Source organism: Apaloderma vittatum, unplaced genomic scaffold (assembly GCF_000703405.1).
Source record: "Apaloderma vittatum isolate BGI_N311 unplaced genomic scaffold, ASM70340v1 scaffold7503, whole genome shotgun sequence".
Classification (NCBI taxonomy): domain Eukaryota; kingdom Metazoa; phylum Chordata; class Aves; order Trogoniformes; family Trogonidae; genus Apaloderma; species Apaloderma vittatum.
This window is the reverse complement of record NW_009707429.1, coordinates 15368-31826: the sequence shown is the minus strand read 5'-3', so window position 1 is coordinate 31826 and position 16459 is coordinate 15368. Positions and strand designations below refer to the sequence as shown.

Here is a 16459-nt window from a genome sequence, read left to right as displayed (position 1 = left end):
TCCTCCACCCCTTTCCCACGGGTGTCCTCACCCCTGTCCCTGTCACAGGTGTCTTCACTTCCTTTTCCATGCGTGTCCTCATCCCCATCCCCATCCCAGACGTCCTTACCCCCAATCCCCAGATTGTCCTCACCCCCTGGGCATGGGAGGCCGAGCATCCCTGGTTTTCCAAACCTCCCTTCCACCCAGGATGGGTGCTGGAGGCCCCGTCTTGCGCGAGCACGAAGCCACTGCATCGTTGCCACATCCCTGTCCCATTCCTTCCACAGCCATTACGATCACGGAGCAGCCGGTCTCCGTCTCGGTCCCCGTGGGTCACTCCTTCGTCCTGCGATGCAGAGCCCAGGGGTGCACGTCACTGCAGTACCAGTGGTTTTGTCAGCACCAGGTAACAGGTGGGAGGTGAGCTGGCCCCAGGTGCGGAAGCAGGAGCAGGTTCCTGCCCGCAGGGGTGGAGCTGGTTATCTGCAGGCAGACCTGGTGGGGTCCAGGAGACTAGAAGGGGAGGGGGATAGGAAGCACGTGCATGTTGAGGGCTTCTGCAGGTGCTAGACTGGGGGGCATGCGATGGAAAAGCTCCTTTTCCTGCATCCCTGTGGCTGGAGAAAACCAGGGATTTCCACTTTTCCTGCTCTTAGAAAGGGCCTGCTGGTGCCTTCTCCTGACAGCGAGGAAAGGGGACTCACTGCCCACCACCTGCGTTTTCCCTTTAGTCTGAATGCCGCCAGATTCCTGGTGCCACCAAGCAAGACTTGCCTGTGACTGCGCAGCAGACCCAGCTCTACACCTGCAGGATCAATGACCTCTACAAAAACGTGGTCTTCTCTGACTGGGTGAAGGTGGAGGTTCATCAGTGTGTCGGCAGAGGTATGAGAGCAACTGTGTAGCTTTTCTGTGCGTTACATTTTGCCTGCCTTCGCAACGGTGATCCAAGTGCAGTTCCTGGGGCGTTGTGTTCTCCCTGCTCAAAAATCACAATTGGTCTCTCGGCGCAGGTGGCAAAAGCTAGCTTTTTTCTGGTGATATGCACAGGGTCTTATATGGGAAGGGGGAAAAAAACAACCTTTTTTTCTGGAGGGAGGACCAATTCCATGTCATTGCTTCACAGGACTCCCCTCTCAGCTCTGGCGAGGAGAACCAGTCATCGTCCTCAACCCCACGGAGCAGAGGGTGGAGGTGGGGAAGCCGTTACAGCTGCAGTGTGCTGCCATGGGGGTCCCAGCCCCCAGCTACCAGTGGTACCAGAATGGAAACCTGCTGGAACACCAGAAGAGAAAAAAACTCTGGGTAACATTGTCATGGGATAATTGAGAAACTTTGGCTGCTGGGGTGGGTGACGGGAGAAGCTCGTTGCTGCATGGTGAGTGCAGGAGAAGCCTTGGAGAGACGGAAAGTCGTGTTACTGTTTTTCTGGACATGACGAGTGGCAGGCATTGAGCCTGGCTCATATCTGTCAGGGCTCAGGGATGCCTTGATCAGTGTGATCAGGTAAATTCCTGCAGAAAGCAGTCTTTCTACTTGCCTGTCCTCCCTATCTCTCCAGCCTGGGAGAAGTGGCCTCCCACTCGGCTGTCTCTCCGTGCCACGTTGCAGGGTTGTGAGAAAGTGCTCCACATCTCACCCCTGTTGCTTTGAGAGCTGACTGAAGGACTCCACGTGAAGAGGGAGGACGTTTTATGGACCTCTTTGAAAGCTGTGGATCCTTCTCTTAAGAAGTAACTGATTCATAGGTGCATCAAGGGCCCTCAGCACATCTCTTGTGCCTTTTTGCAGCGGTGGCGGTGCAGGAGCAGCCGTTGTATGTCTGCAGGGGAGCTAGAAGAAAAAGCAGTTAGTCCCAACAGAAAAGAATGAGGGAGGTGGTGGAAGGTCTGAGTTTATTTCAGGTTGCTTTCTTCTTGAAGCGAGAAAGGCAGTTTTCCTTCTGGGGCATTCCGTGAAGGGTAACAAAGACAAGATCCAATCCCTTCTTGGTAGCGGTGGGCAATGTTATAGAGGACGGCGGCCTCAGGCTGCACTTCTCGCAGGGAAATTCAGACTAGGGATTAGGAAGAGGTCCTTTTGGAGGTGGGCAGTGCTGCACTGGATCCAGAGAGTCAGAGTCCATTCTTGGAACTTTTCAGTATTTGACTAGACAAAGCCATGGCCAACCTGACCCAGTGGTGGCTTTAGTTCTTTCTGAGCAGGAGCCTGGGCTGGAGAACCACTGAGGTCCTTTCCAGCCAGTACTGCTCTGGTTCTTGTCCCATGTCAGGAGACAGATAGCTCCGGGTTGAAGACATGCCCAAACAGAGCAAATAGACACAATCAGAAATCTAGGAAATGTGACCTAAGAGGAAAAACAGACAACCTTCTGGTGTTGGCCTCATAGTGTGGCTGTGACACAGGGTTTCAGGGCTGCTGGGAAAAGAAGGGAAGGCATTTCAGCAGAGGGTTCTTGTGCTTGAAAAGCTGGAGTCAACAGCAGACCTTGGCCTCGCTCTGCTACTTAGGAAGACAAAAGTCATGGGAGATCTGAGCTTTGCAAGGCAAGGAATGAGGTCATGGTGAATGGCAAGAAAAAAAGCCTTCTTATTCCAGGAACGCAGATGGGTTTGGCAGGTACCAGCAGGGGCCCCACACGCTTTTGCCGTAAATAACACGATTTGACTTTCGATCTGTCTAGATCACCCATGCAAAGGTCAGTGACTCCGGCACATACCTCTGCTGTGCCTCCAATAGCCAAGGAGAGCACTGGACCAACGCCGTGGATGTTTACGTAGGTGAGCAGAGCCAACCCCGCGTCCGCTTTGCTTTGAAATTGCCTCCTGGCGTGAAAAGCGATTAGAGGGCAGGAAGGGACCCCAAACTCGGGCACAGGATGCCACTGAGTGGGTCTGGAAATCTGCCGTATCAGGACAGGTTGAATAGCACAGGAATAGCATGGTGGGTTCGCTTTGCTGACTCTTTGCTCCATCTAGAGATTTTTCCGTGCCATAAGCTTCTCATTTTGCCTCTCTGGCTTTAAAATCACTCTGGCGTACAAACTGATCCTGTAAAGCCCTCTCCCTGCCTTCTTGCAGCTGGCAAAATGGCATTCGAGAGGGGACGGGCAGTGAGAAGGAGGTGCACCAGCTTGGGCCGGGTTCAGAATGTTCCGTCTGGGTAACTTTAAGATGCAATGGGCAGCTCTATCAGATGCAGAAAAGGATGAGTGGGCTTATCCTGATGGTTTTCCGGGCATCCCTGGTGTGTTAGCAGTGCTAAAGGTCTTCCAGACCTGTGAGATTTATGCAATTAAAATTGTGCCCTTAATTTCTTCTTTTAGAACCTGTGAGGTTTTTGAATTTTCTTCTGGGCTGGATTTTTTTTGTTTCCTTTTTAATTTCAGTAGAGCTCTTAGGGTAGCGACGCTGTGAGCTCTCAGGCAGGGGAGCCTACGGAGCTCACAATCATGAGTCAAGTTTGAGATGGCCTTTTTGAACTGGAACTGCTAAAAGGCCGTGTTTGATCCCACTTTCCTGTTGCTGGGGGATGTTGGAGCAGGTTTCAGACCCGCAATGGAAGCCGGTGTTGGGTGCTGGACACAGGCTTATCATCTTCCTTTTTCTTTTCCAGGTACATGTTGCTCTGGAAAGTTTTTTGGTGAGTACTGTTGTCTTTTCTACCTGAGCAATTAATTCCCTTAATTAAAAGCCAGGCTTCAGGGTGGATTAGGGGAGAGGAGTGCTTTTTCTGCAGAGACCCCTTCAAGCTTTTATGCCAGTGTTGCCACAGACTGCGCTTTCGGGAGCAGAGCTGCAAGGCATAGGATGAGTCCCACGGCTCAGCAAACAGAGTAAAATTATTCCTAATCCCGTCTTGACCTCTGTGCCCACCAAATGAGTTCAAAAGCATCATTCGTGTGACACCTTTTCTCTTCCTGGAAGTATTGCTTGCTCCCACCACCGCTAAGTGCAATAAATCTGCTTTTCCTACAGTGAGAGTGTAGGAAAATTATTTCCTTTCATAAAAAAATCTTATTTCATTTCATTGGCCAGTGCCAAATGAGCTTGATAGCACAGATCCCTGTGTGTCCTCACTACACTAGAAGGAGGTTAGACCTCATCTCCTGCCAAGCTTTTATAGCTTTGTCACTTGGGTTTTTTTTTATTTTTTTTTATTTTTTTTTTAGCTACAGGCAAGATAGCGCTTTTAGTGGGCAACAACCACTACCAGCATCACCCCAACCTCATGGCTCCCATCAAGGATGTGTTTGAGCTGAGTCGACTTCTGGAGCAGCTGGGTTTCCAGGTTGTCTCCCTTCTGGATCTGAACAAGGCCGAGATGGTGACAGCGGTCAGTCGGTTCCTGCAGCTTCTCAGGAAGGGAGTCTATGGTAAGGCAAAATCGGCCGAGCTGCCTGGCAGCACCAGAGAGGAGCAGTGATTTGGCCATTCTCTGTGAATTAAATGGGAAGAAATTGAACTTGCTGTTGGCGCAGTGCAGCGAGGGAGACCTGCAGCACAGTCTGTGGTGGCACCAGGCTTGCCAAAAGCCCTTCAGTAAAACACCGTTCACCTTTGGCCAGGTTATGGGCAGGCAAAATATTTCTTCCGTCATACAGCTCTCATCCAGCCTCAGCAGTGTAGCCTAATGCTGAGGCTGGCTTCTGATGGTGAGTAGGAGCTCCTTCTGCAGCTGGCACCACGATTTCCTTGTTTCTCTTTCCTGACAGTCTTAATTTGGATCTTGGGCAGCCTTTTTGCAGAAGAGCATTCCCAGCTGCAGATAGCTTTGAGCTTACTGTGCACTGTCCTCAGCCAGAAGCATTCTTCAGACACAAAACTGACTGGCAGATCTTGTGGGTCTTGAGGCAGGTGCTCAGATTTTGTGGTGAAAGAAGCTTCTTTGGTGTTTCTGAGGATCTTCCAACCTGACAGACACCCTGAAAACACCTTGCTGATGTCTTTTGTTGCCTTCCAAACTTCGGCATGAGGCTTATCTTTCCCAGCTGGGCGCTCAGGTGGCTGAAGTCAGCATGGGCCGATTCTAGCCCAGCGTGAGGTTTGCAGGTTGCGCAATGGATGGGGACGCGGCAACGCATGAAACGCTGTGAAGCCGCCTCATTCTGGGAAGCGCTGACTCATTCAGAGAGGCTGAGCTGGCGGGAAAGGGCAGTTCCACGGTTGTTGGCACTCCGGCCGTCATCCAGTGACGGCGTATCCCTGTGACTTTCTTTGTAGGTTCCTTTTGTGGTTGATTTTTGATGCGTTTCCTAGCTCTTTCTTCAGACGTTCCCCTTACACAAAATTAAAAGAACCAGGTGAAGTACAGATCATGGAAACTGTTAAAAGATGGTCAGCCCTTGCATGTGCAATTACTGACCTGTCTGCTATTTAATTCACAGAATCGCAGAATGTCAGGGGTTGGAAGGGACCTCGAAATATCATCTAGTCCAAACCCCCTGCCAGAGCAGGATCACCTACAGTAGGTCACACAGGAACGCATCCAGGCAGGTTTTGAATGTCTCCACAGGAGGAGACTCCACAGCCTCCCTGGGCAGCCTGTGCCAGGGCTCTGTCACCCTCACAGTGAGAAAGTTTTTTCTAATGTTTTTGTGGAACCTCCTATGTTCCAGCTTGCACCCCTTGCCCCTTGTCCTGTCATTGGACATCACTGAGAAGAGCCTGGCTCCATCCTGACACCCTTTACACATTTATAAACATTAATGAGGTCACCCCTCAGTCTCCTCCAAACTAAGGAGACCCAGCTCCTTCAGCCTCTCCTCATACAGGAGATGTTCCACTCCCTTCTTCATCTTTGTGGCTCTGCGCTGGACTCTTTCAAGGGGTTCCCTGTCCTTCTTGAACTGAGGGGCCCAGAACTGGACACAATATTCCAGATGTGGCCTCAGCAGGGCAGAGTAGAGGGGGAGAAGAACCTCTCTCGACCTACTAGCCACACCCCTTCTAATCCACCCCAGGATGCCATTGGCCTGCTTGGCCATGAGGGCACAGTGCTGGCTCATGGTCATCCTGCTGCCCACCAGGACCCCAGGTCCCTCTCCGCTGTGCTGCTCTCCAACAGAAGGCATGGTGGGAAGAGACCAGAGTCATCAACACAAGGTCAGGGTTGGTTGTAGCTCTCCTTATCAGGTCTTGAAGACTTCCAGGCACAGAGCCTCCCACTTATCACCCGCCCCTCACAGGCTGTGCCACTTTCTTCCTATGGGTTGGGCTTTGTTTTCTCCCTTCTCTCCAGGAACTGTAGGCTGTTTTTAGACCTTCCTCCACATCTCCAGACCATCCCAAAACAGCTCCTTCCCCCTCTCCTCCCAGGCCTTGAACATCTTGGTAGCTTCCACTGGCTTTCTTCACCTTCCTTTTGAACTGAGGAACTGAGGTCCCTAAAACTGGGACTCTTGTCCCTTTTATGGTTGAACCTCCTCTGAGATTTCTCAAGCCCAAAGCAAAAAAAGGGCTTCGTTTTCAGGCACAGGAATATCGTCTAGCTGCACCTCCGGAGGCTTCTCTAATTCACCACGTGGAGGTGGTTGGTCATCCGGCTGCTTTTCCTTCAGATCACTTCTCTAAGAAGCCACAAAGGATTTTTGAAGGCCCCAAATATCCCCTTAAAAATCCCACTTGATCTAATTATGCAAGCCTCAGGCAAACGAGGAATCCCCCAGGATGTTATTTTGAATGCTCTAAAAAGTCCCAAGTCAAAAAAAAAATCAAGTAAAAAAAAAAATCATGTCAAAAATGCAACAAGAGCAGAAAGTTGCAAGTGAAATACTAGGAATGTGCCGTCAGGCTTTAATTAAGGTGCCTGCTGACATATCCTGGGTTATAAGCAATGCCTGGAGCTTCCCCTTTTTAATTTGGTACGCAGAACCTTGTCTGTGATCAGCAGTTTTGACTCACAGGGTGTGTGGAGAACATTGAATAAATGTTCAGTAGTTTTGACTCAGGAAGCACATTAAAATGTTAGCTCGGACTAAAAAAAACCCTTTCCCTCTCGAGGAAAATTGTTGGCTTTCCTGTTCAGGAGGAGAGATTTAAGTCCAGGAGAGGGTTGCAAAGGTGCTCAGTTGATGTGAAGCTCTTGGTTTTTTTGATTTGAATGTGAGTCTTCATGAGTTATGTAGCATGGGGAGCGCTTGGCAGTGCCTTCAGGGTGCACAAGAGGACCTCAGGTGTTAGAATATTTAATGATGGAATCAGTCTTTGTGAGCTTTTCTGTAATATATCAGTTTTTTTCCAAGTGTCAGTGATGCTGCTTGGTGATAGATCTCATCATCTCCCTCTCATGTCCAGGAGGAGAAGCAGAGGGATGAAAGCCATTAGTGCTCAATGCCTTGAGGGACCAAACTCAAAGCACTGGATTTTTTCCAGAAAGCTTCCCATTTTGTGCTCTTTTATAGTGTCAGGGGAGGCTTTGGTTTGCAGGTTATGAAAGCTTAAAAACTTCTGCAAATCAGAGCCCACCCTCCGTAGCTGGCCAGCCATGGGAAGAGGAACCCAAACCTTGTGGGCGCCTCTGAAAATGGTAACTTTCCATCATCCCCTGAGAATAGAAAGCAAAGGTGACTCGAGGTGACTTTTTTTTTTTTCACTGTGAGACCGTACTTTCAGTCCTTCAGCTCCTGCCCCATTCACTGCATCCATTTGAGCATCAGAGGCTCAAACAAGCATCCCGCCAGGCGCAGGTAAAATGGAGTGAAAACAGTGGGAAGGTTACTTGATGAAATGTGGGCTTTGGCAACGAATCCAATGGAAAAATTTCTACTTTTTTCCTCTCAAACTCTTGTTCCCATTTCTGACCTTAGCCATCCCTCAGTTGCGGTAGCGCAGTCATTGGCATCACCCCGCGGAGCTATTTTTAACCCATTTCAGTTCCTCGAGTTGGCTTTTTCTGTCAAACCCCAAGCAGTTGCTTCCCATCACCTAATCTGTTGCTAATCTCTCCTCCAAAACTAGGAAGGTGAGGAGCTTCTCCTTTAAATGTATTTTTCGTCATGGTAAAATACTTTGTCTGTTATCATATCCTTGCAAAGAGCCGATAATTAACTGAAACTTTGCACGCAGGTGGTATTCAGCCCGGCAGGTGCAGAGCCTGGGTGTTGTAGCACAGATGGCGATGTAAAACTGGTAACTTTGGGGTCTTCTGATAAACGGTGCTGGAAACTACAAGCACAGGAAGAGCCTTTTGGGGTTGCTTCCAGCCTGCTGAAGGGAACGGACTGGAAAAAAGTTGAAATTGTGAAGTCAGCATAGCTCCAGTTTCATAGGTGCTGCCAGTCTAGCTCTCTCCGGCACCAGTAATCCCTTCAGGACAGGAGGTGAGACATGGCCGTGGGTTACAGACGTGCCAGTTTGCAGCGTGACTTATCCTCTCTTTTCCCTGTTCCCAGCTATATTCTACTACGCTGGGCATGGTTACGAACATTTGGGGAGGAACTACATGGTTCCTGTGGATGCTCCGCAACCCTACGCTCCAGAGAACTGCGTCAGTGTCCAGAGGATCCTCCAGAAGATGCAGCAGCAGCAGACGGCCCTGAACCTCATCCTGCTGGACACCTGCAGGAAATGGTAGGGTGCTCTTCACTCTTCCGCACTTGGAGTGGGCAGAACATGGAGTTTTGAGGGTCTGGGAGCTGAGAAGATCTCTATTCTGCAGCTTGTGGGCTGCAGAAAATTATGCCTTTCCCATTTTCAGTAGCGGTAGGTAGGCTGTTCTAGTAGGAGCTGTTGTTACTTCATTTATTTCGGTCTCCTGAGTCAGATTTTCAGGTCAGAAAAGATCTGGAGGGCAAATGCAGAAACATCTCCCTGTTCCTTCTTTGGGTCATGCCCTAAAAACCAGAAAGACTTGTGGGGGTTTTGATACCGCTGCCCTGAAAGAGCTGCCAGCCCCTGGGAAGATGTTACATCCCTGATGCCTTTTTAGCAGCTTTTGAGCTGATATCTCCTTTCTTGTCATTGCTTGGTAGAGTCCTAACGGCGTTTTAGGAAAAGGATGCAGCTACGTTTCCGCATGTAGCTTCAGCAGAGAAGGAGCCAGGAGCGTGGAGCTGTGTCCATTTCTGTGCTGATTTGAGGTGGACATGATGACCTCTTCCAGTAATTCCCTGGTTTAGGATTTCTGGCATGTGCCACTGAGGACCGAAGGAGGACACATTCTCCTCTCTGGGCTGCAGATCAGAAACAAGTTGCAGGAGACGTGCTGCATAACTGAGACTTTTTTGGGGGATCTGGAGTGGGAGGGAGCACTGCCAACCTGCTCTGCTGTCAGGCCTCTCTCCCTGTGTTCAGTCACGGTCTGGAAATGCCCCTGCTGAAACTTGTCTTCTGCTGGGGCAGGAGATCACAGCCAGCATTTCTGCTGCAGGCCTGCCATGCTGGATGCCTGCTGGTGCCATCAAAAAAAGTTTGCATCAGCTCGTATCTGTGTGGCTTTGGGTAGATGTCCCCAATGTGGGGACAACAAGATCTCGGCTTATTTTGGAACCCCACGTCTTGTTTCTCCCAGATTTCTGTGTTCGTTTAAGAGCAGCGGAGGAGCAGATTAATCTGTCTACTCAGCGTTTGGATTTAGAAGTGTGTTTCCTTTTCTGCATTTCCCCTTCTGATCATCTTTAAAAAACTTACCCAAAGTCAGATGAATCCTGCAATTAAACATCTCCAGACTGTGCCCCCCGCAGTAGGTGACATGCTGGCTGCTGGCGACGTGACCATCCCTTCTGCTCTCCTTAGCATGCTAGCTTCAGCCCCAGGAAACTGCGCTGGAGCTGAACAACATGGAACGATGCTGCCTCTGTGTCTGGCTTTTATCCCCGTGCAGCTGGGAAGAGCTCCAAGTCACTGGTGTAAACTGGAAGCAGCTGGTGCCCATGCTGTTCAGTCGGGCTGCAGTCAGATGGGCGAGGCTTAGCTAGTAAGTGCAGCCGTGATGTCTTTTTTGGTGGGAAGCCAGGACTGTCGCCTGATTTTTGGAAATAACAAAGCCTGTGCTCACTGAGCTGCATCTAGTGCCAGGACTGGTCTGGGGCTTCGAGACCTGGCCGAATGTCCTGATCCCATCTTTTGGTGAGATCTGGAGGTGGCCTTGACACTGATTCGTGGCTTCATTTCCTGTTTCAGGTACAACCCGGACTGTGCTCTCTCCCAAGTGCAGCCACTGGAGCCCTGGGGCAACACTGTTTATGGCTACGCCACGTAAGTGCTGTCCCCACACCGAGGTGCAGGACCAAACGCTGGCACAGACATCTCCTCACGTCTTTTCATGCATGGTGGCTTTGGAGCCTTGAGAGGGCTTCTCTTGTGTTTCTTCTGGCTCTCACCCTCCCTCTCTAGTGTTTGCTGTTCAGGCACTTCTTTCCTTTCTCACGACATCACTAGTGGCAGCCTGTGTTGTGCATGAAGGTGGTATCAGCTCCTGTCACCTATCCTTCCCTAAGTTGCGTGTGCTATGAGCAGGTCACCTGAAGCCTCCCGAGTTGATGATGCTCTTGCCCACCTAGGCCAGCAAGAGGCTGTGCTCCCTCTTCCATACCCCTCCATTGCTTTTCCCATCCTGCATCCTTCCCACCCTCTCCTGGGCCAAAACCAAGCACTTTGTTTGTTGAGGACCTAACTGGGATGCGGCCAACAGAGTCTGGGTGGAGTCAGCAAGCACTGACTCACCCCTGGGGCTTCGTGCCTGTCACAGGAAAGTGAGGATGAGTCCTTACTCTTGCAGGAGCGAAGATGCAGAAGCCTATGAGTTGCAGGATGGGGAGTTCAGTTCTGGGATCTTCATGAAATACCTCAAGAAACATATTCTGCAAGAGAAGAAGGTTACACACATGCTGGATGACGTGTTAGAAGGTAAGGGATGAGCTGGAAACCACTCGCTTCAGTAACAGGCATGAGAAGAGAAAGCAGTGGGGACCAAGTGGTTCTACATCACCCCATTCCAGACAACCCCCCAGCCATCCCTCCCACAAAACCAAACCACAGGCCACATCCCATGGGAGCTTTTAGTAACCTGGCAGCAGTACGGAGGTGCTCATGTAAGGTCTGAAAGGAGGGGAGATAGATAAGGAGCCTTGGAGTGACTCCAAACTCTCTCCCCCAGACATTGGCCGGGATCCCTTGGTCACTGGGAAGCAGGTGATGGAGATCAAACACACTTTGAAGGAAGCCCGGTCCCTGACAGACCCAATCTGTCCCTCGGGAGCAGCCGCCGAGTGCTGGGGACGTGGCCACGGTGAGACCTGGGGGGTGCAGGGAGGGCTGGGATGGGGAGGTGTCATGGGGACCCTCCGAGAAGCTGACCCCTCAGCTTTCCCTCCCAAGAGCCACTGAGCAGAATGGTGACCTTCCCCTGCGGGGCACGAGTGGAGCTCCGCTTCCACCGGCTCTTCTCCAACGCCATGTATGTGTGCGCCAAGCTGCAGCCCCTGCCGGCCCACGTCGCCGACGCCCACCTCCTGCTCTGCCGACCCACCGTGAGTCTGGTCTCCTTCCCCCAAATTCTTCCCCTCCACATTTTTGAGTCGTGCCTTCTTAGCCCACCGTGCTGATACATCTTAATGCAACAATATATTTCTTCCCCATTGAGCCTTGCACCCTTTCTCACACCTTTCCTAACCGACCACTTGCGCAGCGCGGTCTCTTCTGGTGGCCTCTGTTGCCACCCCTAAGGATTTAATTTGCTGCTCCTTTTGCTAACCTTCTTCCTCATTTTTCTGTAGTCCTTTTGCTGAAGTGTAGCGTGGCCATGGTGGATTTTTTTCAGCCCCTTGTTCCTCGTGGAGGGACACTGCTCTCTAAGCACACGTGTGTCCAGCAGGAGGTTTGGAGCCCGATCCTGCCCGTTACCGAACCGGAGCATCGTTTTCCCTCGTGAGCTCCCTAACCACGCGTGAAAATCTCGTGTGTGCGTGTGCCTGCATGTGTTTGTGTGCATCCACTCCGCGTCAGCAAGCGGACCCAGCTGCTTGCTCTCGAGTACTGAACTGTCTCGAGAGGGATTGGGGAGACCAAAAAAGGGACTTAAAAGTTACTTTAAACCAAAGAGCCTGGGCTTGCCAGAGATTATTATAATGGGATTTTCTAGCATTGATCTATTTTCTTTAGTTGTCCAGTGGTAGTGTTCTTTCCCATCCTGAGTCGTGCATTTTCGTGTGACAAGCGCTGTTTTCAGAGAGACTGCTCTGCATCATGCGAACAAGGGAATGATGTTGAGACCAAAAACATTCCCTTTTTTTTTTTTTGCTCTGTACTGCTTAGAAAAACTTTTATATTGTTTTCAAGTCACTCGATCTGGAGCTGTTTGACCTAATGACTTTTCCACTCAGACTTTCCACAGTTTATTTACAGTATCTGAAAGTCTGGGCCAGTCAAAACTGCTGCTTTGCCAATTCCTGGGCATCACCTTCATTTAAAAAATGCCTTCCACCATGGGGAAGCATTTATAAATAACTATGGATTGGCTAAAAAAATTAATTTGGGAAACACTTTTCTCTGTTTCCTGACTCCTAGACAGCCAGAAATGATAAAGGAGTGCACTGTAATTAGGTTGTGGGAGTCATCTGAAGCATCTCAGTGATGAGGAAAGGCAGGGAGAGCTGAGACTGTTCATGCCTGAGAAGAAAGGACTCGAGGAGGATCTCATCCACATACAGAAATACCTGCGGGGAGGGCATGGAGATGATGGAGCTCTGCTTTTCTCAGTGGAGCCCAGTGCTGGGACCAACTGAAATGAAGGAAAATCTATTTAAAACTGAGAGAAAGCTTTCCTACTCCGAGGGCGATTCAATATGGTGTTTGTTTTGGAAAACCAGAGTCACGGGGTTGTTTTTAATTCTCTCTAATGACCTTGCGGATTTAAGGAATAGGATGGTTTATTAAAGCAACTGATACAGAGATAATTTAGATCACTGGTGAGAAGGACTGTCTGCAAAGAACGTGAATAATACAGCCGGGCTACAGACATTTTAAGCTATAAAACAACTCAGGATTTTCAAGTTTCAGGGGTAGCCCTCGGTGTAGGTGAGAGTTTGAATCTTACCCAAAGGTGTCCCTAGGGGGGTGAAGAGAGGTTCAGCACCACCAACTGATCCCAGAAGTCAGAGGTGGTCCATGATGGTATTTTCCCTGACTGTGGTGGTATCTTCCCTCTCTTAAGCCATTTTTATATTATTTTTTACCTTGCAGGTAGAGCTTGAGTGACTCTAGTCATACATTGTTATGATCAGTGTCAATTTTTCTTGCTTCGCTTTTAAAGGTAGAAGGAGTTCAGAGCGTAAGCTCAGTGAGGGGCAATCGCACCCCGAAGGCAGGTAGCTTTTGGGGCAGAGGTGTGTTTTGGCATTATAATGAGATTACAACGAGCGTAGTTCACCCAAAGGATGGCATTTTGTCAGAAAATCACAGACCGTTGGCTCACGGTAGCAAATACGCAGCTTATCAGTCCCACAGGACCTTGACATTCCATCCATGTGCACAGCCTGGCCACGGTATCTTCACTCCGCTCCACCCCCAATGTAGTTTCTTTCAGAGTCAGCACATCAAGCTTTGCTGATGTTACCAATACCTAAGGTTGCCCAGGGAGCTTCTGTGGAAGGGATTTCGTTCATACCAGCTTTATTCCACCCTGGAAGCTTTCTTTATGTTGTACCTCCCTTAATGTGCGAGCAATGCTGTACCTTTAATATAAGTTTAAATTTTGGGGTCACCTCCAAGCAAGGAAGGAGAGGGCAGTGCTCCTTTGCAGAAGGTTGCAGCCTGTCTCCTGCTTCGGGCTGGAGGAAGGAACCACGACCAGGAGAGTGGCTCCATCCCCATGTGAGATGTGTCCTCCTGTTGTTGGCACGACCTGTCTCCTGTTCTGCCAGCTGCCCTGATGCCCTCCCTAAGCTCCCTCCAGTTTTATTTTCCAGTAACAAGCTGGAGGTGGAATTTGGCTTTGCCTCGCACCAAGATAAATGGCTTTTCTCCAGCCTGCCTCCAGTGGATTGGCCACAGGGTTTGCTCCTGTTCTGCCAGCCTTGCAAGCAGGGCTCACTCTGATGCCTGCAGACCCAGCTAGCATTTGGGATCCAGTGTTTTAGCTTCTACCCCCAGAATTCTGGCCAGAAACAAATCCTCACACGCCACCAGCTTTATCTGAGGCTGCAGTGAGCCTGCCCAGTCTGCTCGGCTCCCACGGCCAAAGCCAGGTCAGCACATCCTGGCATCGGCGAAGCCAGGACAACAGGATCATACTGTGGTAGTTGCCAGAACCAGCTGGCAGAGGGAAGCGTCTTCTCACGGAAGAGGCTGCTGCGCTCAAATCCAAAGCGAGATGCTATTTCATTGTTTTTCCCTTGGCCCTTCTTGTGCTATTAGCAGCTCCAGGATTACTGAAGGGGCTTTCATAGAGCCAGGCCTGGTTTGGATAAGTTTTGAGTAATTCAGGAAGAATTGAAAGTTCTGTAGGTGTTTAACTTGGCACCTGGGACAACTCGGAAAACCTGCTTCCTCCATTACATGCCGCTTATGCTACAGGTGGTTGCGATACCTGCTGGTGGTGCTGTCTGCCCTGCTGAAATTCCCAACACACCACAATTTTCTCAGTAGGTGTGCTCAGGTGATGTTTAGCTAGGCCCACCCATTGATAATGTGTGAGGTGAGCACGTAAAATCTCTGTGTTTGTCGCTTGCACTCTGTAGTGCATGTGGGATTTCCACCAGCTGATGTGTCAAGGGCATGGGCACTGCTGTGTGCAGAGAAGCACCGTGTTTGACGGGCTGTTGCACCTCCAGGCTGAAATTTCTTACCGTTTCCTCTCGTTTTCCTGACGCAGGAGATGGATGATGCACCCACTCTGAAAGAGAGCCACCTGGACCACGTGGAGTCTCTGTTTGCCTCTGCTTGCAAGCGAGAGGAGACGGACTGTGCCTTCCAGCTCTGTGGGCTACAGAAAATCCAGGTAGAGAGCTGCTGGGTGCAAATATCCATGATTTTTTTTTATTTTTTTCACCCCTTCTAACACCCAGACAGTGGATCCTGCCAGCTGCTTATTTGCTCTGCTCCACGCAGGCTCACACTGAACGCTGCTTTCGAGCTGCTGCCTGGATCTGCCCACTGCGAGCTCTGTTTGCCGAGTGCGTGATGTACCTCAGCATACAGCAGCTCTTTCAGTCCTCGATTGTTCCTGGAGCTCTTTTCCAAAGCATTCAGCATTGCTTTTAAGTGCAGATGTGGGAATTGGACCTTACGTTGCCTCCCAAAATTGTCTCCTTGCTCCCTTAAACGCCTCCTTGCTTTGTACAGCCAGGCTTCTCAGGCACAGCTCCATGCTAGGGCTTCACTTCACGTTCAGGGATCTGGCTGGTTATTTTCTGATTTCTTCACCATCTTTTACAAAAATCTAAACGAGCACTAGGCGATGAAGAGGTCCCCGTGGAGCACTGCTGTTTAAAGCTGTTGGCTTTTACGCCAAGTGGTATTTAAGTGCTTACCCGCCCGCGTGTGCGGCAGTTGGGTGTCGTGCCGTTCCTTGCGTGGGTGTATCCCAGGGGTGACGCTCTTGGTTGATGGCGCCCCGATGGGGCTGATGAGACCTCCAGCGATGTGGCTTGACTTCAGGAGGAGTCCTGAAATCCGGAAACCGCAGCTGAGGCCCACAAAGAGTCGCCAGCATATGTTAACAGGCTCGTTTTCACTGCCAGTAGCGTTGCTCTGTCACGCCACAGCATGGGGCTGTGAGCCTGCAGAACAGCCAGCCGGTGGCGTCATTTTTGTTGCTGTCAACGGCAGAAAAAGCTCTGCTACTAGTCATCGCCTCCGGTTTACTTTGCCTCCTTTGCCTCTCCCCTTACAGACGGACGTGGTCCTGCGGTTGGATCTGCATTACACCCAGCTGAGCACAAAGCAGAGGACTTGCGAAAGCCTACAGACCACCCTCCAGAAATCTCTGCTCGGGCAGTTTTTCAGCCAGAGGAACTCCTGCCAGCCAAACTACCAGAGAACTCCTGCCTGCGCAGGCAGCATGCGCCTCCAGGATGCGTCAGCACCAAGCGCAAAGGAGCAAATGTCTCTGAGGACGACGGGATCTGGCCACAGCTTGCCCAGCAGCAACCCCTCCAACTCCAGCAGCGAACCGGAGGAGAACGACGAGAGTGACCTGACCGAGCTCTGCTCGGCGCTGCTCCAGGCTGGCCTGGGGCGGGACTACCCCTGACCCCCACAGGCTGCTGTGCCCAGTCTAGGGAACCATGATTTTGAAGAGAGACAATGGTTATTTGAGTGCTGAATGCATCAGAATCCATTGGTTGTATTCCAGCCTCGGCGATCGCCCTGTCCAAATGAGGCCAAGGCTGCTTTTTGGGAAAGGCTTCTCCCATCCACACCCTGTGATGCACAGGGTGTGAAGCCCTGCTGGCGGTAGCCCCTCTCCCGTGAGAGCGGCAGGCATCAGCACAGAGGCGTCATCCTTGTGTCTGGTAGAGGATGAGACCAGGCAAAAC

At 50.6% G+C, this 16459-nt stretch overlaps 1 protein-coding gene across 1 annotated transcript; it reads left to right on the top strand.

The window, feature by feature from the left end:
• Window positions 1-190: 190 nt before the first annotated feature.
• Window positions 191-16173, top strand: LOC104271505 (mucosa-associated lymphoid tissue lymphoma translocation protein 1-like). The gene is made up of 13 exons (XM_009866188.1): window positions 191-388; window positions 714-867; window positions 1109-1287; window positions 2666-2762; window positions 3598-3624; window positions 4154-4357; window positions 8375-8552; window positions 10104-10178; window positions 10702-10829; window positions 11080-11211; window positions 11301-11452; window positions 14794-14919; window positions 15814-16173. The coding sequence occupies exons 1-13, from the start codon at window positions 191-193 to the stop codon at window positions 16171-16173; spliced, it is 2010 nt and encodes a 669-aa protein (XP_009864490.1).
• Window positions 16174-16459: the final 286 nt, after the last annotated feature.